The sequence below is a fragment of the Muscardinus avellanarius genome, assembly GCF_963383645.1.
Source record: "Muscardinus avellanarius genome assembly, chromosome: 7".
NCBI classification, from domain to species: domain Eukaryota; kingdom Metazoa; phylum Chordata; class Mammalia; order Rodentia; family Gliridae; genus Muscardinus; species Muscardinus avellanarius.
Genome location: NC_137793.1, coordinates 20434924 through 20456714, shown reverse-complemented (window position 1 = coordinate 20456714; position 21791 = coordinate 20434924). Strand labels below are relative to the sequence as shown.

Here is a 21791-nt window from a genome sequence, read left to right as displayed (position 1 = left end):
CTTAATGCAGTTGTTTTCCCAGTGTCTGACTTGGATAGGGAAGGGGGTGGTGAATTTTGAATTGGTGATTGAAGAAGCTTATAATGGTGGTAGTATGGCTACATAATTGTGGTCTTAATGATCCTAAGAAGGAGCTGGAGGTGTTAAAGTGAGTTGGGGCTTGTCCTAGAAGGTCAGCTTTAGCAGCTATTGGTCCAAAAATGGGGGCCTGTTTGGAATTACCTGTAGAAAGGCTTGTCCAGTCGCTAGGAGCAAGATTTTGAGCAGGGTTTATGGCTGTCTGCAGAAGCAGGTTAAAGATGAGAGTGGAATGAAGCCCAAGTCTGCGTCTTAACTCTTAACTGAAATGCAGGGCCCTCTCCACAGCTGCCACTGATCAGTAGACAGGGAGCGAGGCTGCACCTGGCCAAAGATGTGGGGGGCAGTCTCACAATCCTTGGGGATGGACTGTCCATGTAAGCTGCTGGGTTACTCTGGCAGAAGGACACATCCAGGTGAAGGCAAAAGATGTCTTGTGTGTGGGGGAGAAGAGCGGGGTGTCCAGTAGGATGATGACAAGTGTATTCTTGGGAATCAATGACAGTTAAGCAGGAAGGGTCGGTGGGATGAGGGAAAGGACTGAATAAATGTTTGGGACCGTGGACCCAATTGGTCAGACAACATCATTGATGGCTCTGAGATCCTGGAGCACGTGCTATGGACCACATGGCTTTGTGACAGCTCGAATAGGTATATTATATGGGGAGATAGAGTGAAGGAGACTGGATTGAGGAGTCTTTAAATAATTGGTTGGAGCCCCTGTAATGCTTTGGTTGGAAGTGTATGTTGAGTCTGGTTTGGGGAAGTTTGAGGGACTTTTTAGGGTAATCGTGTGTGTGTGTGTGTGTGTGTGTGTGTGTGTGTGTGTGTGTTACTGGGAATTGAATTCCCATGCACATTCTACCTCTAAACTATATTCTCTGGCCCAATTTTATCTTTTGTTTTGAAACAAAGTCTCTCTAGGTTGCTGAGACTCTCACTACTTGCTGAGGCTGTCCTTGAACCTTCAATCCTCCTGCCTCAGCCTCCCACGTACTGGGATTGCAGGTGTGTGCCACCACACCCAGGATAGGGTAATCTTTATAGGAGAAAGGTATGTGGCTACCAAGGGGTGCTCAGTGCTCCAAACTATGGGGTTGACTTGGGATCATTAAAAGAGTCAGGAGGGGCGACCAGACTACGGGTGGTGTTGGGGCAGGAGGAGAGCCTCTAGCTGGGCTGTGTGTGTGCAGATAAAAATGGTGGTGTGGAGGTTTGAGAGGATATCTCATCCCAATAAGGGGGCTGGGTAAGAGGGGATTATTAGGAAGGAATGGGTAAAGGTAAATGTTTCTTAAACATAGGAAAGTGGCTGGGTCTTTTGAGGTTTAGAAAAAAGGCCCATAATAGAGATGGGAGATGGGACCAGTGGTCCAGATGTTCAATTAAGACTGAATGGGAAGCCGGGCGTGGTGGTGCACGCTTGTAATCCCCTCGCTTGGAAGGCTGAGATGGGAGGATCGCACAGGTTCGAAGCCAGCCTCAGCTACTTAGTGAGGCTCTCAGCAACTAAGTGAGACCCTGTTTCCAAATAAAAAATATAAAATAGGTCTGGGAGTATAGCCCGGAGGTAGAAAGCCTCAGGGTTCCATCCCCAGTACCACCAAAAAAAAAAAAAAAAAAAGACTGAATGGGAAGGCCCCGTGTTCAAAGGAAAGAGACCAGCCCGGCTGTAACCGTGATGCTTACCTGGTTCAGGCTTGGTGAGGTTTATGTGGTGGGGGCTTCTAAGCTGGGCAGAGACTGAAAATCTCAGCTCTGGTTAGGGTCTATGATGGTTGGCTTCCAGGCTTCAGGACAATCTGATTTCCAATGTCCCTTCACCTTGTACAATGAGCAAGTGGGTGGAGCTTAGAGAATGCCCCTGGGTTCAATCCCCACTACAAAAAAAAAAGAAAAAGAAAAAGAAAAAAAGACACCTAGCCTTCTTTTCTGTAGACCCCACACAATTTACTAAAGAATTTCAACATGTCCAACACTCTTGTGATCTCACTTACTGAGATGTGTGAATTATCCTCTCCTCCTCTATCATCCTGGAGGAGAAAGGCCATATCTCAGCCATGGCCTTTGTGAACAACCTCCACACACAGGAGCCCACTCGGTACCCGGGAGGCGGTGAAGTTATCCTCCCGAAACATCCTAAATGGGGTCACCAACCTGATTCCCCCAACATAACTTTATTATTTTTATTTTTATTTTCTGTAGTACAGGGGATGGAATCCAGGGGCATTCTACCTCCAAGCTACCCCTATCCCTATTTTTTATTCTTTATTTTGAAACAGGATCTCACTAAGTTGTGGAGGGCCTCACTAACTAGCTGAGGATGGCCGTGAATTTGTGATCTTCCTGTCTCAGCCTCTCATGCATTGGGATTACAAGTGTGAGCCACCACACCTGGCTCCAATATAACTCTTATGTCCCACTTCCTTATCTGCTTAGTTGTAGAAATAAAAAGGCTTCACTTAAAAGAAGTCAATTATGATAAAATTAAAGAAGTCATAAAAAAGCTGACAAAGGCCTGGCAGCCTTCATGAGTCACCTGCAAAAATATACGGGTCTAGAACTCAATTTGGAAGCAGGACAACTATACCTATATGCCCACTTTATTTCTCAATCTTCCTCCTGATATTTTGAAAAAGCTCCAAACCCCTCAAAAAGACTTTATTAAAATAGCCTTCAAGGTCTTGAAAAGAAGAAAACAAAAAAAATGGAAATGAAATCAGGCTAAATACCAGTTATCTGCAACCCCTAACCAGGACAGCTGAGAAAGGCCTTGACTTCACAACAGGATGCCACTTGGATGGAGCTTCCAGTGTGGCCGAGAGGGACACCGGGCCAAAGCTTACCCAACTCCACTGAGCTCCACCGAGACCTGAGATCCTCCTGTCTCAGCCTCAAGCCTCTGATCCTCCTGAGTCTCCCAGGTACTGGGATTTCAGGCACAGGCCACCATGCCTGGAGACATTGACGTTTTTTATTACTTCCTTAAGGTCCTGTCTCTGCATAGAGTTGCACTGAGGGTTAGGGCTTCAGCTTATGAATTCGGGGTTCACAACTAGCCTCAGCTACTTAGTGAAACCCTGTTTCAAAAAGGCTAAGCCGGCGTGTTGGCGCATGGTTGTAATCCCTGCTCTTGGGAGGCTGAGACAGGAGGATCGTGCAGGTTCAAAGCCAGCCTCAGCTACTTAGTGAGGCTCTCAGCATCTTAGTGAGACCCTGTTTCCAAATAAAGTATAAAATAGGTCTGAGAGTATAGCCTGGAGGGTAGAAAGCCTCTTGGTTCTACCCCTAGTACCACCAAAAAAAATAAAAATAAAAAATAAATATATATATATATATAGTGCTAGGAATGTTCCTCAGAGGTAGAATGACCCTGGATTCCATCCTCAGTACTACAAATGAATGAATAGATGAATTAATAAATAAATGTATGAATGAACAAATAAAATAGGGCAGGAGTGTAGGTTGGAGGTAGAATGCCCCTAATTTCCATCCCTAACACCACCAAAATTATTACTATTATTATTATTATTATTATTATTATTATTATTATTATTATTATTTTGTGGGCCTGGGGATGGAACCCAGAGGCATTCTACCTCCAAGCTACACGCCCAGCCCTATTTTTTAATTCTTTATTTTGAAACAGGGTCTCACTGAATTGCAAAGGGCCTCACTAAGTAGCTGAGGCTGTCCATGAACCTTGATCCTCCTGTCTCAGCCTTCCAAATACTGGGATTACAAGTGTGTGCCACCACATCCTGCTTAAAATTAATAATAATAATAATAATAATAACAACAACAACAACACCAGAGCACTCTTTCCCTGTCTCTCTCTCTCTCTCTCTCTCTCTCTCTCTCTCTCTCTCTCTCTCTCCCTCTCTCACACACGCACACACACGCACACATACACAACACTACCACCACCACTATATAATCCTACAGTGAGCAGGTGGCCAATTATAAGGTCAAGAAAATAGCCCTCTCCAAAACCTAAGTTTGCTACATGTTGACCTGGACTCCCAGCCTCCCGAACTGTGAGAGAAGGTGCATCTGTTACTGAAGCCACCCAGGCTGGCACTTTGTTACCCAGTGTGAGCTGACACATACACCTGAGGATTTGACCCCTACTCCTGGGACCCCACCCAGTGGCCCTGCTACTCTGGTTCCCCGGACTCACTGCCCACTCGAGTTGCATCCTCATTCTTCTCTCAGCTGTTAGGGTTTGGATACGGCATGGCCTCCAAAGCTCAGGTACAGGAAGCTGTGCAGCACTGTCCAGAGATGGGGCTTCTGGATGATGGGATCCAGAGGCCTCTGAGCACATCAGTGAGTGGATTAATCCACTGCTAGTTTTTGTTTTGGTTTTGGTACTGGATTGAATCAGGGATAGTGTACCCATTAGCCACACTTCCATCCCTATTTTACTTTTTATTTGAAAGCAGGGTCTCGCCGGGCATGGTGGCGCATGCTTGTAATTCCAGTATTCGGGAGGCTGAGACAGGAGGACTGCAGTTCGCAGATGGCCTCAGCTACTAGTGAGGCCCTTTGCAACTCAGTGAGACCCAGTTTCAAAATAAAGAATAAAAAAATAGGACTGGGGGTATGGCTCAGAGGTAGAATGCCACTGGGTTCCATTCCCAGTATGACAAGGAAAGAAAGAAAGAAAGAAAGAAAGAAAGAAAGAAAGAAAGAAAGAAAGAAAGAAAGAAAGAAAGGGAAGGGAGGAAAGAAGGAAGGAAACAGGGTCTCACTAAGTTGCTGAGTGCCTTGCTAAGTTGCTGAGGCTAATTAGCCTCAGTCTGTGATCCTTCTGTTTCAGCCTCAAAAATAATGAATTTATAGGCATGTACAACCATACCCAGCTATTTTTTTAAATTCTTAACAGTCTTGCTAAATTTCTCATGGTCTCACTAAATTGCTGAGGCTGTCCTTGAACCTGCAATCCTCCTGTCTTAGCCTTCCAAGTACTGGGATTAAAAACATGAGCCACCTTGCCTGACAGGATTGATTTTTTTAAAAACAGGTCTCTGAATGTTGCCTCATCTCTGGCCTTGAATAACGTCTGGGCTCAAGCAATACTTTTCTTCAGTTCTGGAGTAGCTAGGACTACAGGCACCAGCCACCACAACCAGCTTCAGAGGGGTTCTTTTTTTTTTATTATTTTTTTTCTTCCCTCTCAGAGGATTTCTTTAGAAGGTTGTTTTGATACCATTTCTTTCTTGACACCCCTTCAAGTAAACCCAGATGACTGTAAATTGTATGTATGAGGGAGAGCCTAACGCAAGAAAGAAGCCAAGCACCCCCTGCTCCGTGTCTCAGCCTGGGGAGCAAACAGAGAAAACCAAGAGCAGCTTCTCCAGGCTGAAGACTGCATCCTACAGCCCAGGTGCGCAGAGGCGGTCCCTCCTGGATGCCCAGAGCCTGCCACCTCCCCGTAGTAAGAAGAATGCTATTCCCTAGGCTGTCTCCAGGCTCAAGGCCACATCCCCGCCACTAACTGATGAGGCTAGGCCTGGAGAGATGGACTGTCAAAGCAGTAGCACCAGTAGAGACTTTAGTGAAAAGGACATCGGTTCTGGAGGCAGACTGACTTTATAGGTTGTAAGCCTTACTGGTGGTGGTGGTGGTGGTGGTGGTGGTGGTGTGTGTGTGTGTGTGTGTGTGTGTGTGTGTCCACACACACACGCACACACATGTGCACTTGGGTGAGCACTGAGGATTGAACCTAGGTGCATTCTACCTCCAAGCTACAAACCCAGCTCTATTTTTTATTCTTCATTTGAAACAGAGTTTCATTAAGTAGAGGGCCGCACTAAGTAGCTGAGGCTGGGCAGGAACCTGTGGTCCTCCTATCTCAGCCTCCTAGGTCATGGTATGGCAAGCCTGCGCCATTACGCCTGGCTTTTTGCACCTGTTTAATAGGAATAGTGCTCTGTGCTTCATAGGGTCGCAATGAAAACTCTTGTTTATGGAAATGCCTACCTTGGGATTTTGTAGACATTTATTACAAACTATTTTTCATTGTGAAACAGGGTCTGCTCGAATCAATCTTGCCAACAAATCTAAATTGTAACTCCTTTAAGTTTAGCGTGAGGGGACAAGGATAAAGAGGCAGCTGCTTTTTTTGTTTTGTTTTCTTTTGTTTTTGGTACTGAGGGGATGGAACCCAGGGGCAAGCTACACCCCCGCCCCGCCCTATTTTTTATTCTTTATTTTGAAATTGGGTCTCACTGAGTTGCAAAGGGCCTCACTAAGTAGCTGAGGTTGTCTGCAAACGCCAGTCCTCCTGTCTCAACCCCCCAAATGCTGGGATTACAAGCGTGTACCACTACGCCCAGCTAGGTAGCTGCTTTTTTAAAAAGTCTGATTCATCTTTTTCGGTTGGTGTGTGCCCTGGGAAAAAGCAAACTAACCATAGCGTTTCCCAAGCATTTCTTTAGGAAAGCAAGCCCATCCTCCAAGTGATGCATTAGTGAACCATCCTTAGCAGATTAAATGTTGATTTCATTGGCGACGAGTACGGAGGGAAAGAGAATTAATGGTCATTTAAGATCTGCTTGGGGGGGGGCGATTTTCCAGGTATATGGGGCATTCTCAGCTCAACTGGATCATTCTGCTCCTGGCTCCAGTTTTGAGAGCCAGAATTCAGCATCTCTGTGTCTGTAGGAATTTCCTTCAGAGAAGGAAGGACCCTCCCCCAGACTTATTTTCCGGGATGATCTGCAGACCTTGGTGATGTCACTTCCTGTATGTAAGCTCCACCCCATATCCTGCCCTCTGTGGTGATTGTGTGTTTGTGTGTGTGTGTGTGTGTGTGTGTGTGTGTGTGTCTGGGGATGGAAACCAGAGACATTCGACCTCTGAGCTATACCCCCTGCCCTATATTTTATTCTTTATTTTGAAACAGGGTCTCACTAAGTTGCGGAGGGCCTCACTAAGTAGCTGAGGCTGTCCGCAAACCGCGATCCTCCAATCTCTGCCTCCCGAATCCTGGGATTACAAGTGTGCGTCACCACGCCCCTCCGTGATGATTTAACATGACACTGAATTCAAACGGGCTCAGTTGTAAAATGAAATGCCAAAAATTTCATGTGGTTAAGATTCCTGGCTTCAAGTCAGACAGGTTGAATGTGTCAATATTCAGTATGCTTCCCTGGAGGCAGGCTTGGTCACGAAACAGGGCCAATCCCATCATTTCCGGGGGAGGTGGGGAAGGAGGGACTTTAAAATGTTCATTACTAATTGTCAGCAAGCTTCTAGGATAGAAGGAAGCAAGTGTTAAAATGGAAGCCTGGGGACGTGGGCATGGCGGTGCACGTTTGTAATCCCAGCATTTGGGAGGCTGAGACAGGAGGATCGAGGTTCGCGTTTCGCGGACAGATTCGGCTACCTAGGTCCCCGTTGCATCGCGGTGAGACCCTGTTTCAAAATAAAGAATATATAATAGGGCTTGCGTGTGTTTCTTGGTGGTAGAATGCCCCTGGGTTCCATCCCTAATACCGAAAGAAAAAAAAAAAAAAAAAAAGATGGGACCCTTGGGGAGTCTCAGGACCTGGGTAATTAGCATAAATACAGTCCCGAGGTTTCAAAATCCGGTGGAAAATTGACTTGTTACTGTAGCAAAACTTGGCCTGGCCCTACAGGCACACCTGGGTACTGCTTCTTTCTCATTTAATAGAAAAACAACAGAACTAAGCACACACACAAAAGTACACATACATGCAAATACCCTACATAACATAAATACCCAACACAGAACCCCCCGTCTGGGGTGGGGGAGCCCGCCTGGCTTCTACTTGCTGCTGCTCCTGGGCAGGGGCCGGTACACCCCGACGACCACGGCGTGGTCCCTCTCATAGGGCTCCAGGGTCAGCTGTTCCTGAGGCTTCAAGTTTTCCTGCTGCAGCTTCCTGACCTCAGAGGCAAACACAGCCTCGGCGGACGCGGTGGAGTCTATGCAGTTCGCCTTGATGGAGATGAGGAAGTGACCCCCGTTGCGCAGGAACGTGTGGGCGTTCAGAGCCACGATGCGGGACTGGTCGGGTTGGGCCACATCAGCGAAGATGACATCGACCATCCCAATGAGCATGCGGTATTTGAGGGGATGGCGGGCGTCCTCTAGAACCGGAATTATATTGGTTCTCTTCTTGGCCACGTTGACCAGATCTCTGCCCGCGCGGTGTGAAAACTCCACTGCGTAAACCAGGCCTTCTGGCCCGATGATGTCGGAGACGTGGGAGACCGTGGTCCCGGAGGCAGCGCCCAGGTACAGCACCTTGGACTTGGGTTTGATGTGGATATGGTCCACCCCACCCAGGATGGCCGCGGCCAGCTTGGACCGGAAGGGGTTCCACAGGCGGTACTCCTGCGGCACCCCGTCCTCGGTTACCGTGACGCGCTTCTCACCGTACACCGAAAGACCGGGCACCATGTTTAGAGTGACCAGCGCATCCTCCGCCCCGCGATAGATATACACGCCCTCGTGCCGATGTGGCTCCACGGACACAGGAATAGCACCCTTTCTGCGGCGGCTCTTGCTCTTAGTAGCACTGGCCCCTCGCCGCTGTCCTCCACTGCGGTCCCTGTTGTCCCCGCCGCCTCCGCCGCCTCCGCGCCCCCGGCCCCGGCCCCCGCCGCCCCCTCGCGCCCGCCCCCCAGAGCCGCCATCGCCCTTCCCCCCGCCCCAGCCCCCGCCCCAGCCCCCGCGGCCCCCAGACCCGCCCGAGCGCGCAGACTTCATGGTGCGCCCTGGGCTCGCAGGTGGCTGGCGGTGTTCAGCAGGGGGTTTACCCGGCAGCGGCGGCAGGGGTGGTTGTCAGGGGCCGCAGGTGGCTCTGAGCAGCTGTCAGGGGTCGCAGATGGCTGTAAGGGGTTGTCCTGGCGGGGAACAAAGATTGGCAAAGCAGCTGGGATGAAGTGGGCGGCGGTCTGGAGGAGATCTGCTGCGGTCCAGGCTCACCGCAGCGCCCTCTGATGCTGACGCTTCGCACCCACCCTGCACCCGGAAGCCCCCCTCGAAGGCCTGCGCAGACGCAGTGTGCTCCCGAGGAGCCCTGCGCCTCTCCATCCCCCAACTTCAGCTGCTAAGGGATCCCTGGGCAGCATCCGCTTCTGTCCTCGCCTCCAGTGTGGTCTCAGGAAGGCGTACTTGACTCCCGATGATTGAGGATCTTTTTTGAATCGGGGCAAATTTTTTATTCTCATCCCATCTCTAAAAAATAGAACCTACCTCGAAGGTTTGTTCTGTAGCACCACTTCATGTGCCCCAGCCATTTATTTAGCCAGTATTGCTAAATGCTGTGTTACGTGTTAGCTTTTTTTTTTGTTGTTGAATTTTTCTACTTTTTGTTGATTAATGGTTAATTTTATTTATTTATTTATTTATTTATTGGTACTAAAGATGGAACCCAGGGGCATTCTACCTCCGAGCTCCACCCCCAGCCCTATTTCTTTTTCTTTTTTTTTTAATTTCTATTTTGAAACAGGGTCTCACTGAGTTGCAGAGGGCCTAAGTAGCTGAGGCTGTCCGCGAGCCACCATCTTCCTGTCTTAGCCTCCCGAATGCTGCAATTACAAGCGTGTGCCACCATGCCTGGCTAAATAAATTTATATTTATTTATTATTTATTTATATTTATTTTGTGGTACTAGGAATGGAACCCAAGGGCATTCTACCTCCGAGCTACACTCCAAGCCCTATTTCTTTTTTTTTTTTTTTTCATTTTTATTTTGAAACAGGGTCTGTCTCACTGAGTTGCAAAGGACCTCACTAAGTAGCTGAGGCTGGCCAAGAACCCAGATCCTCCAGTCTCTGCCTTCCAACAGAGATAATATACGTGCACCATCACTCGCTGCTTAATCTTTTTTTTTTGCGCTGCTTAATCTTTTTTTTTTTTATTGAGGTATAGTTTACAAACAATAAAACCACCACTGTCTTGGTTTGAATAAATACACTGCTGTTAGAGCTTTTGCAATCTAAGAGTGGCATGGCTCTCACACATCTTTAGAGGGTGTGAAAATTGGTCTTCATGACATTTAAACAATGTACCTATATTTTGACTAAGGTATTCCACTTTGAAAGTTTTATCCTAAAGAGAAACGATCCTTCTAAGAAATGGTGGTGATTAGAGCTACAGAATAACAGCCAGGTATAGTGGCACATGCTTGTAATCTCAGCATTCGGGAAACTGAGACAGGAGTTGGTTCATGGACATCCTCAGCTACTTAGTGAGACCCTTTGCCACTCAGTGAGAGACTCTTTCAAAAAATAAAGAATAAGTCAGGCGTGGTGGCGCACGCTTGTAATCCCAGTTTTCGGGAGGCTGAGAACGGAGGATCGCGGTTCGCGGACAGCCTCAGCTACTTAGTGAGGCCCTCTGCAACTCAGTGAGACCTGGTTTCAAAATAAAGAATAAAAAATAGGGCAGGGGTGTAGCTCAGAGGTCGAATGCCCCTGAATTCCATCCCCAGACCCGCAAAAAAATAAATAAATAAAAATAAAAAATAGCTCCAGGGGTGTAGCTCAGAGGTAGAATGCCCCTGGGTTCCATAGTACAGCAATAAACAAACAAACAAATAAATACATAGCCAGGTATGGTGGTGCAGGCTTATAATCCCAGCATTTGGGAGGCTGAGACAGGAGGATCACAATTCAAGGACAGCCTCAGCTACTTAGTGAGGCCCTATGCTGGGGTGTAGCTTGGAGGTAGAATGCCCTCGGGTTCCATCCCTGGTACTGCAAAAGTAAATAAATGAATGAAATGAACTACAGAATAAAAGGTAGCAAGGATGGGAGAAGAGATGCTTATCATCATGAAAGTGGTAGCGCCTGTAAGGTAGGAGTGCAATAATTGAAGAGATATTTAGAAGATAGACTCCACAGGACTTTCTGATAAACTGGATATGAGGAATCAGAAAAGAGACTTTTTTTTTTTTTGCAGTACTGTGGGTGGAACCCAGGGGCATTTCTACCTCCGGGCTATACTCCCAGACCTATTTTATATTTTATTTGGAAATAGGGTCTCAATAAGTTGCTGAGAGCCTCACTAAGTAGCTGAGGCTGGCTTGGACCACAAGCATGCACCACCATGCCCGGCTGAAAAGAGACTATTTAAAGCCAGAAATTGTGCCAGGGGTGGTGGCGCATGCTTGTAATCCCAGCATTTGGGAGGCTGAGACTGAAGGATCACAGTTCGCGGCCAGCCTCAGCTACTTAGTGAGGCCCTCTGCAACACATTGAGTCCCTGTTTCAAAATAAAGAATAAAAAATAGGGCAGGGGATATAGCTCAGAGGTTGAATACCCCTGGGTCCCATCCCAGACCCACAAAATAAAATAAAGCAAAGTCATAAATTGTGAAGCAACATGTCTTCCATGCTCTGGTTGCGAGCCCGCAGGCTGCAGATCTAGCCGTGCTCTGCCGTGCCCCATCACCTACGCAAATCCTAGCACTTTCTGGGAATATTTATTTTTATTTTTTATTTTTATTTCTTCCTATTTTCTTCTGAGAATATTGATCAGCGAAAAAAGACTAATTTGCCAATGTGAATGGGAATACAGGCCAGTGCCCTAAATCCTACTAGACACTTCAGATGAAGCCAAAAATGTCTTAAATTGATTCTTGCATTTTAGTTTATATTTTACATTTATTTATTTATTATTACTTTTTTGCAGTACTGGGGAGAGAACCCAGGGGCATTCTACCTCCAAGCTATATCCCTAGCCCATTTTTTACTCTTTATTTTGAAACAGAGTATCACTGAGTTGCAAAGGGCCTCACTAAGTAGCTGAGGCTCCCTGTGAACTTCTATCCTCCTGTTTTAGCGTCCTGAATGCTAGGATTATAAGCATGTGCCACCACGCCCAGATAGTTTGTTTTTTTGTTTTGTTTTGTTTTGTTTTGTTTTGTTTTGTTTTGTTTTGTTTGTGCGGTACTGGGGATGGGACCCAGGGGCATTCTACCTGTGAGCTACACCATCAGCCCTATTTTGTATTCTTTATTTTGAAATAGGGTCTCACTGAGCTGCAAAGGACCTTACTACGTAGCTGAGGCTGCCCTTGAATGGCGATCCTCCTGTCTCAGCCTCCCAAATGCTGGGATTACAAGCATGTGCCACCATGCCTGGCTAGTTTATGGTGTGTGTGTGTGGGGGTACTGGGGATGGAACTCAGGGGCTTTCTACCTCCAGGCTACACTCCCAGGCGCGCGCGCACGCGCACGCACGCGCGCGCGCACACACACACACACACACACACACACATTTTTAATTTGGTAACAGGGTCTCAGTAAGTTGCTGAGAGCCTCACTAAGTAGCTGAGGCTGGCTTCGAACCTGCATGATCTTCCTGTCTCCGTCTCTTAAATACTGGGATTACAAGCATGTGCCACCGCACCCTGGTAGTTTATGTTTTGTTTTTTGCTTTGTTTTTCAGGCCTGGGGATGGAACCCAGGGGCATTTAACCTCCAAGATACACCCCCTGCCCTATTTTTTATTTACTTTGAAACAGGGTCTCATTGAGTTGCAAAGGTCTTCACTATGTAGCTGAGACTCTCCGCAAACTGTAATCCTCCTGTTTCAACCTCCCAGATGCTGGGATTACAAGTGTGCACTACCATGCCCGAAACTTGTGTGTGTGTGTGTGTGTGTGTGTGTGTGTGTTGCTGGGGGGGATGGAACCCAGGGGCTTTCTACCTCAGGGCTACACTCCCAGACCTATTTTATATTTTATTTGGAAACAGGGTCTCACTAAGTTACTGAGAGCTTCTCTAAGTAGCTGAGGCTGGCTTCTAACCTGCGTGATCCTCCTGTCTCAGCCTCCCAATTACTAGGATTACAAGGATGCACCACCACGCCTGGCTTCGGCTCTTATGTTTTAAATCTGTGCAATTTGAGGTTGTTTTTTTTTTTTTTAAGCACATCATTGAACAGGACCACGGACAGCGACCAAGGCACTGGAAGAGTCTTTGGTTTTTTGTCAGCACCAAGGACAGCGATGGAGTCCAAGGCCCTTTGCACTGCTAGGGGGATTTGGAGTCCACCCAGGAGCCCAGACTGCTGTGTGCTGGTGTAAGCACCTACTAGTGGAACTAAGTGCCTGTTTCAGAGAGATGAAGTGTACCTGAAGTTAGGGCAGAGGTCAGGGCAATGATACTGAGCACTCCAATGGTTTACACTGAAAAGAAAAAAAAAAGCTTTTCTTCTATCCCTGTCTGCACCTCTCCATCTCACAGTTGTGAACAGAGGACTTTGACCTCTTTAATAGTGGCCAGAAGCCTAGATATTGGAATGACTACAAGGGAACTGAGGACAAAATCTATGGTTTCTGGGGTAGATGGTTCACCTAAAATACTCCTTACAGGTTTCCACTCTTACCACAAATTGAGGAGTGTTCTCTGAAATTATGAGCTAGGTCTGGTGTGTTGGTTTGGGTTTCCTTCTAAACTGAGCCCTACAGTTAATTGTCTGTGTCAACCTGACTGTACCATGAGGTGCCCAGATATTTGGTCAAATATTTTCTGCAGCTGAGAGCAGGAGGATTGCAGGTTCAATGCCAGCCTCAGCAAATTAGCAAGACCCTCTCTCAAAATAAAAAAGGGTTGGGGTGTAACTGAGAGGTGGAATGCCCCTGGGTTCAATCTCCAGTATAAAGTAAGGAAGGATGGAAGGAAGGAAAAGTAAAGAAAGAAGAAAGGAAGGAAGGTAGGAAGGAAGATATTATTCTGGGTGTTTCTATGAAGATATTTTTTGGGTGCCATTAACATTTGAGTTTGTAAACTCAGTAAACTGAATTATTCTATGCTATGTGGGTGAGCCTCGTCTAATCTGTTGAAGCCCCCAATAAAAATAAAGCTGACCTTTCCCAAATAAGAGTGAATTCTTCTGCCCAGCAACCTTTGAACTGGTACATCAGCTCTTTCTATATATCAACCTTTGAATAAGGACTTTGGCTTTGTGGATTTTGGACTTTCCAGCTTCCATAATTGAATTAGTCTATATATATATATATATATATATAGACACTTATATAACATAATATGAGATTGTACATACATATATGTAAGTATGTATGCACTCCCTTGTGTGTGTGTGTGTGTGTGTGTGTTAGTCCTGGGAATGGAATCCAGGGGCCTCTGCCTCCGGGCTACACTCCCAACCTATTTTACATTTTATTTATTTATTTATTTATTTTTATTTATTTTGTGGCACTGGGGATTTTGTAACAGAGTCTCACTAAGTTTCTGAGAGCCTCACTAAGTAGCTGAGGCTAGCTTCGAACCTGTGTGATCCTCAGCCTCCCAAGTACTGGGATTACAAGTGTGCGCCACCACACCCGGCTTCTCCTGTTTTCATATACATATGAAAACAAATGCATTGATGCACAGAGTACCACAGTGGGCAGTTGTTCTGGGTATACCCTCCTAAGAGCTGTGTGAGCTGGGCATGGTTGGTGAATGCCTGTAATACCGGTACTCGAGAGGCTGAGACATCCAGATCACAGGTTTGAGGACAGTCCTGGCAACTTAGGGAGACTTTGTTTCAAAATAAAAAGTAAAATAGGGCTGGGTAGTATATCTCAGAGGATGACTGTCCCTGGGTTCCAGCCCCAGTATCCCCTACACACACACACACACACACACACACACACACACACACACACACACAGTGTGGAAGGCATCTCAGAATTGTCCTGCTGCAGGCTGGGAGACTGGGGCATTCATCTTCCATGCTCCCTTCCCCTGCTGTCAGGAGCTGTTGCTGAGGCTTTAACTCCTCCCTCCTGTTACATCCTCACTAACCCTGCTCTCCCACAATGCAAGTATCTTTGAAGTTCCTGTCCACTGCTCTGTGATAAGGCAGCCTTCCTAATATAATTGCGTCTCCTTTCAGAACTGCTTCTCTCAAGGATGCCATGCATTTCCATGTGGTCCATCGGATGAAACCCACTGGAAGGGATGGCGCGTGATTACAAACTAAATCTGTGAGTGACGTAAATTTAGAATTGTTCCTGGAGAGTGAATACCATGCACTAGCAGTTGCAACAAGTCACCTTGTTGGAACCAAGCAGTGATAATGTCTCCAGATATCTGCCCTGCACTCCTTCCATCTTCCCACCCGTTTCGTCATGTGGCTGCTGTCATTTTTAATCATCTATTAAGGGGCCCCAGAACCTTTCTTTCTCAAGGTATTTAAGCCCAAGGTGGATTTTTCAGGTCTCTTCCCAGTGCCTCATTGTTGGTGACAATCTTGGAACTGATATAAAGATATTTTGCAAGCTTGCGTCTAGCCAGAGACACTTTCCCATGGCAGTGTTTGATGACTCCCCCAGAGACCTTTCTCGTCTCCTGGCTTTGGTTCTCTATGTCATGGTAGAACTATTTGCTTATGTATTGGGATGCTACATCCAGGAGCATCCATCAGTCAACAAGACTTTCAGTGCATCTGGATATGTTCCATTCATCTTCTGAATGCTTCTAGAGTGCTACGGGGCAGGGACTGAAGCCAAATATTGACATCATAAGTGGATTGAGAATTTGTACCCTGTTTCTATGTTTTGGCCTACATTTTAACTCTTTGTTTTGGCCTACATTTTAACTCTTTCTTTGTCTTTCTTTCTTTCTTTCTTCCTTTCCTTTCTTTCTTTCTCTCTCTCTTTTTTAAGTACTGACGATGGAACCCAGGGGCATTGTACCTTCAAGATACACCCCCAGCCCTATTTTTCAGTCTTTTTATTTTTGTTTCTTTTTTGTTTCTTTCTTTCTTTTTTTGGTGGTACTGGGGGTGGAACCCAGGTGCTTTCTACCTCTGACCTATACTCAAAGACCTATTTTATATTTTATTTGGAAACAGGGTTTCACTAGGTTGCTGAGAGCCTCACTAAGAAGCTGAGGCTGGCTTCTCACCTGTTCAATCCTCCTGTCTCTGTCTCCCAAGCTCGGGGATTACAAGCATGCGGCACCACGCCCGGCTCAGTCTTTTTATTTTTGAAACAGGGTCTCATTGAGTTGCGAAGGGCCTGGCTAAGTAGCTGAGGCTGTCTGCAAACTGCGATCCTCCGGTCTCAGCCTCCTGAATGCTGAAACTACAAGCGTGCGCCACCATGCCCGGCACACTTTGACATTTCTATTCACTACCCATGGACCAGAACTAGTGTTGTGTCTGCCTCGCTGAGAGGCTGCAGGGATCATTGGTGAGCGGTAAATGCTCTCGCCATACATATCTAACTGCATGACGCCTGGCTGACACCCTGGCGCAGCATACCCAACAGAAACGTCACAGATGAGACTGGCCCTGCACTGCAGTGTGCCTGTGGCCCATCCATCCCCTCTAGAACTCATGTTGAAATTCAGTCCCCATTGTGAGACAGTAAAAAACTTAACCCGACTGTGGCATTTAGATGTGGGGCTTTGGGGGAGGCGATTAGGGTGGAGTCGGAGTCCTGGTGGTTTTATTTGAGGGAGACCAGAACACACACACACACACACACACACACACACTCCCTGTCTCCCACTATGTGATGCCGGTGTCCTTATGATTCTGCCAGCAAGAAGGCCATCACCAGATATGGCCTTTTAACCTTGGACCAGCATCGTGAGTGAGTTAGAATACACCTGCTTTCTTTCCTTCCTTCTTTCCTTTCTTTGTGTGTGTGTGTGTGTGTGTGTGTGTGTGTGTGTGTGTGTGTTACTGGTGATTGAATCCAGGGGCAGTCTACCTCTGACTGACACCTTCAGCCCTATTTTTATTTTTTTAAAATACTCAAACAAGGCCGGGCATGGTGGCGCACGCTTGTAATCCCCGCGCTTGGGAGGCGGAGACAGGAGGATCGCGCAGGTTCGAAGCCAGCCGCGCGCGCTGGCTTAGGAGACCCTGTTTCTAAATATAAAAAAAATGTAAAAAGAGGTCTGGGAGTGTAGCCCGGAGGTAGAAGGGCTTCCAGGAACCCCAGTACCACCAAAAATAAATAAATAAATAAATAAAATAAAATACTCAAACAAGCCGGGCGTAGTGGGGCACACTTGTAATCTCAGTACTTAAGAGGCTGAGACAGGAGGATTGCAGGTTCACGGCCAGCATCAGCTACTTAGTGAGGCCCACTGCAACTTAGTGAGCCCCTCTAAATAAAGAATAAAAAAATACGGCTGAGAGTGTAGTTTGGAAATAGAATATCTCTGGGACAGTCCCCACTTCTGGGGGAAAAATCATTGAAACAGGGTTTTACTAAGTTGTGGAGGGCCTAAGTTGCTGAGGCTGGCCATGAACCCACAATCTTCCTGTCTCAGCCTCTCAAGTGGATGGATGGATTACAACCATGCTCTACCATACCTGGCTCACCTGTTTTCTTTATAACATCCAATCTGTGGCAACATGTGGTTAGCAGCAGAAAGAAGACTGGAACACTGTTCAATATACACATATTTAAATTTACTCATTAAGCCAGGCATGGTAGCACATGCCTATAATTCAGGGCCTGGGAAGCTGAGACAGAAAGATCACAGGTTTGAAGCTGGCTTCAGCAACTTAGACTATTTTTCCAAACAAAAAAATAAAATAGAGCTTGGGATGTAGTTTGGAGGTAGAATGCTCCTGGGCTCAATCCCCAGCACCATAAAAATAAATAAAAAATAAAAACAGATTTGCAGCCAGCCTCAGCTACTTAGTGAGGTTCTCTGCAACTTAGTGAGAACTTGTTTCAAATTAATTTAAAAAAATAGGGCTGGGGGTGTAGCCCAGGGGTAGAATGCCCCTGGGTTCATTCCCCAGTACCGCAAAAATCAGATAAAATAATTTAAAAAAAGATCCAGGCACGGTGGCACACGCTTATAATCCCAGCATTCAGGAGGCTGAGACCGGAGGATTGCAGTTGGCAAACAGCCTCAGCTACTTCAGTGAGGCCTTTTGCAACTCAGTGAGACTGGGTTTCAAAATAAAGAATAAAAAAATAGGGCTAGGGATTCAGTGCAGAGGTAGAATGCCCTTGGGTTCCATCCCCAGTACTGCAAAAATAAATAAATAAATAAATAAATAAATAAATAAATAAATAATAAAGAGGCAGCCTCCCCGCCCCTCCCGCAACGTACGACCCCGGGATCCCAGAGTAGTCCGCCACCATGGCCGACAAGGAAGCCGCCTTTGACGACGCAGTGGAAGAACGTGTGATCAACGAGGAGTACAAAATATGGAAAAAGAACACCCCTTTTCTGTATGATTTGGTGATGACCCATGCTCTGGAATGGCCCAGCCTAACTGCACAGTGGCTCCCAGATGTAACCAGACCAGAAGGGAAAGATTTCAGCATTCATCGACTTGTCCTGGGGACACATACGTCGGATGAGCAGAACCACCTCGTGATAGCCAGCGTACAGCTCCCTAATGATGATGCGCAGTTCGACGCATCACACTACGACAGTGAGAAAGGAGAATTTGGAGGCTTTGGCTCGGTTAGTGGGAAAATTGAAATAGAAATCAAGATCAACCATGAAGGAGAAGTAAACCGGGCCCGCTATATGCCCCAGAACCCTTGTATCATTGCGACAAAGACTCCATCGAGTGATGTGCTTGTTTTTGACTATACAAAACATCCTTCTAAACCAGACCCTTCTGGAGAGTGCAACCCAGACTTGCGTCTCCGTGGACATCAGAAGGAAGGCTATGGGCTTTCTTGGAACCCAAATCTCAGTGGGCACTTACTTAGTGCTTCAGATGACCACACCATCTGCCTATGGGACATCAGTGCCGTTCCAAAGAAAGGAAAAGTGGTCGATGCAAAGACCATCTTTACAGGACATACAGCAGTAGTAGAAGATGTTTCCTGGCATCTGCTCCATGAGTCTCTGTTTGGGTCAGTTGCTGATGATCAGAAACTTATGATTTGGGATACTCGTTCAAACAATACTTCCAAGCCAAGCCATTCAGTTGATGCTCACACTGCAGAAGGGAACTGCCTCTCTTTCAATCCTTATAGTGAATTCATTCTTGCTACAGGATCAGCTGACAAGACTGTTGCCTTATGGGATCTGAGAAATCTGAAGCTTAAGTTGCATTCCTTTGAATCACATAAGGATGAAATATTCCAGGTTCAGTGGTCGCCTCACAATGAGACTATTTTGGCTTCCAGTGGTACTGATCGTAGACTCAATGTCTGGGATTTAAGTAAAATTGGAGAGGAACAGTCCCCAGAAGATGCAGAAGATGGCCCACCAGAATTGTTGTTTATTCATGGTGGTCACACTGCCAAAATATCCGATTTCTCCTGGAATCCCAATGAACCTTGGGTGATTTGTTCTGTATCAGAAGACAATATCATGCAAGTATGGCAGATGGCAGAGAACATTTATAATGATGAAGATCCTGAAGGAAGCGTGGATCCAGAAGGACAAGGATCTTAAATGTCTGACCTTGTGATTTTTAGACTCCCCTTTTTTTCCTCTCAACCCTGAGATTGATTTAACACTGGTTTTGAGACAGACTTTGTTCAGTGATCCCTTTATTACAAGTACCACCGACAATGCTATTAACCCAAACAGTGGGTGTTTTCTAAATATTAACTTGGGTACTTGATTCAACAAAGCCAGACTTATATTTAAATTTTCTTTAGGAATTTTGTAGTAAAAAACCCAGGTCTAAAGTAGCTACAGAAAGGGGAATATTATGTGTGGTTATTTTTCTTCTCAAGCTATATCCCCAAGTTTGTCAGACTCATTTAAGTAAAGGCTAGACTGTGTAAGGAATAGAGCCAGGTGAGGTGGTGTCTGAGCCATGAAGTATAAATACTGCAAGATGACATTTTTATTCAGGAATTAGGGGAGATTCAAGTCAGTATAGATTCTTACTCTAAAATTGTCACATCTGACTTTCCAGAACGCACATTTTCCTATAAAAACCAGTCTTTTGGTTTCTTCAGTTAAGTCAAAACTACATGTACCTCCTTCCCCATATATTTTTGCTTGTTAGTGTATTTCTTGCTGTTTTCATATTATTCATTTCCTATCTGTGAAATGGTTTTTGTTGTGTTTTTTTTAACTTGGGACCACCAAGTTGTAAAGATGTATGTTTTTACCTGACAGTTGTACCACAGGTGGACTGTCATGTTGAGAAGGGTGAATTGATAGCTTGTATTTGTTTTGAAAATTAAATTAATCCTTGATAAGAGTTGCAATTTTTTTAGGAGTTAGTCCTTGACCACTAGGTTTGATACCATCTCCATTTTGGGTGACCCGTTTCACCAGCAGGCCTGTTACTCTCCATGACTAACTGTGTAAGTGCTTATAATGGAATAAATTGCTTTTCTACATAAAAAAATAAATAAATAAATAAAGAGAAAGAAAGAAAGAAAGAAAGAAAGAAAGAAAGAAAGAAAGAAAGAAAGAGAGAGAGAGAGAGAGAGAACTGGGGTCGGGGCTTAACTCAGAGATAGAATGCGTCTGTGTTCAATCCTCAGTAACAAAAATATAAAAGTTACTCATCAAGACAAAATATAGCCTAGTGTGGTGGCGCACGCTTGTAATTCCAGCATTTGGAAGGCTGAGACCTGAGGATTACGGTTTGCAGACAGCCTCAGCTACTTAGACCCTCTGCAACTCAGTGAGACCTGGTTTCAAAATAAAGAATAAAAAATAGGGCAGGGGGTATAGCTCAGAGGTCAAATGCCCCGGGTTCCATCCCCAGACCCGCAAAAAAAATGACAAAATATAATACCTCCTTACTAACACATGACCAAAATCTAGAATCATAATCAACTCCCAATCACATATCTACTATAGCTTGTTAAACATGGTACCCAAATAGAGCTTTCCTCCTTTTCAGGACTTGGAGGGTAGCTGAAAGCATTGTTTGGGGTCTTGTTAACATTTGGCTATTGCCTCTGCTAAGGCCTTAATGTCCATGTGATGGGGACTTTGGCCACATCTCTCAGATTGGTATCCGGCACTCGCTAAACACTCAAGCAGCTTTGATGGGCTACCTTTACAAAGGTCAATCCTAGAATAAACCTTAATATTCATCTGTGATTCCTCCTTTTGCAGAATCAGACATTGAGACCCAGAGGCTAGCAGATTTTACACACTATCAATCCTAAAAACCATCCAGAGTTCCCACAAAAAATAGTCTCCCCTGCAACCTCTTATAGTCTACATTTTATAAATGTTTATACTTTTGTCATAAAACTGTTGGCAAGTATGAAATGCAAAGCAAAAAAGGCCCCCCCAAAAAGCCAAAGAAAAGCAATTTTTAACCTAAGACGACCCTATGTACTTGCATTAATCTGAGTGAAATTTTCATGATCCAGATAAATATTATTTAACCAGTGTTCTAGAACAGTTAATGCTGGCCATTTTGGCCAAGATGGGAAAGTCAAGGACTAAGAGAAAATAACATAGATTTCACTGTTGATGCAAACTAACCTTGAGCGACCCTTTTCTGCAGCTCTAGTTTAAAGCACTCTGTAAGAATTTGTTAGATGAGAAAAAAAGATGACCCCTAAGATGATGCTAAATGATGTTATATTCAAATAATTACCCAGGACTCCATGTGTATCCTCAGTTCATATCCTGCTGCTCTCTCTGAATTTGGTAGTCAGTGAGGAAGCGCTAAATATAGTCATAAAAATTAAGACAACACATTTGGACTGCAATTGTTCTCATGGCACCGATCTGAGCTAGTGATGGCTACATAATCCGTCTGTGACCTCAGTTTGTCCCTGTGGCTTTCTTTCT

General features: G+C 45.6%; 2 protein-coding genes across 2 annotated transcripts; one reads left to right on the top strand and one right to left on the bottom strand.

Moving 5' to 3' along the window:
* Positions 1–7873: 7873 nt before the first annotated feature.
* Positions 7874–8821, bottom strand: FBLL1 (fibrillarin like 1; the record flags this gene model as incomplete). Its single annotated transcript, XM_080698881.1, has 1 exon — positions 7874–8821. The coding sequence occupies one exon, from the start codon at positions 8819–8821 to the stop codon at positions 7874–7876; it is 948 nt and encodes a 315-aa protein (XP_080555007.1).
* Positions 8822–18183: 9362 nt separating this feature from the next.
* LOC308265277 (histone-binding protein RBBP4-like) lies at positions 18184–19466 on the top strand (the record flags this gene model as incomplete). Its single annotated transcript, XM_080698882.1, has 1 exon — positions 18184–19466. Exon 1 carries the CDS (start codon positions 18189–18191, stop codon positions 19464–19466), a length of 1278 nt encoding a protein of 425 aa, XP_080555008.1. The 5' UTR covers positions 18184–18188.
* Between the last annotated feature and the right edge of the window lie 2325 nt (positions 19467–21791).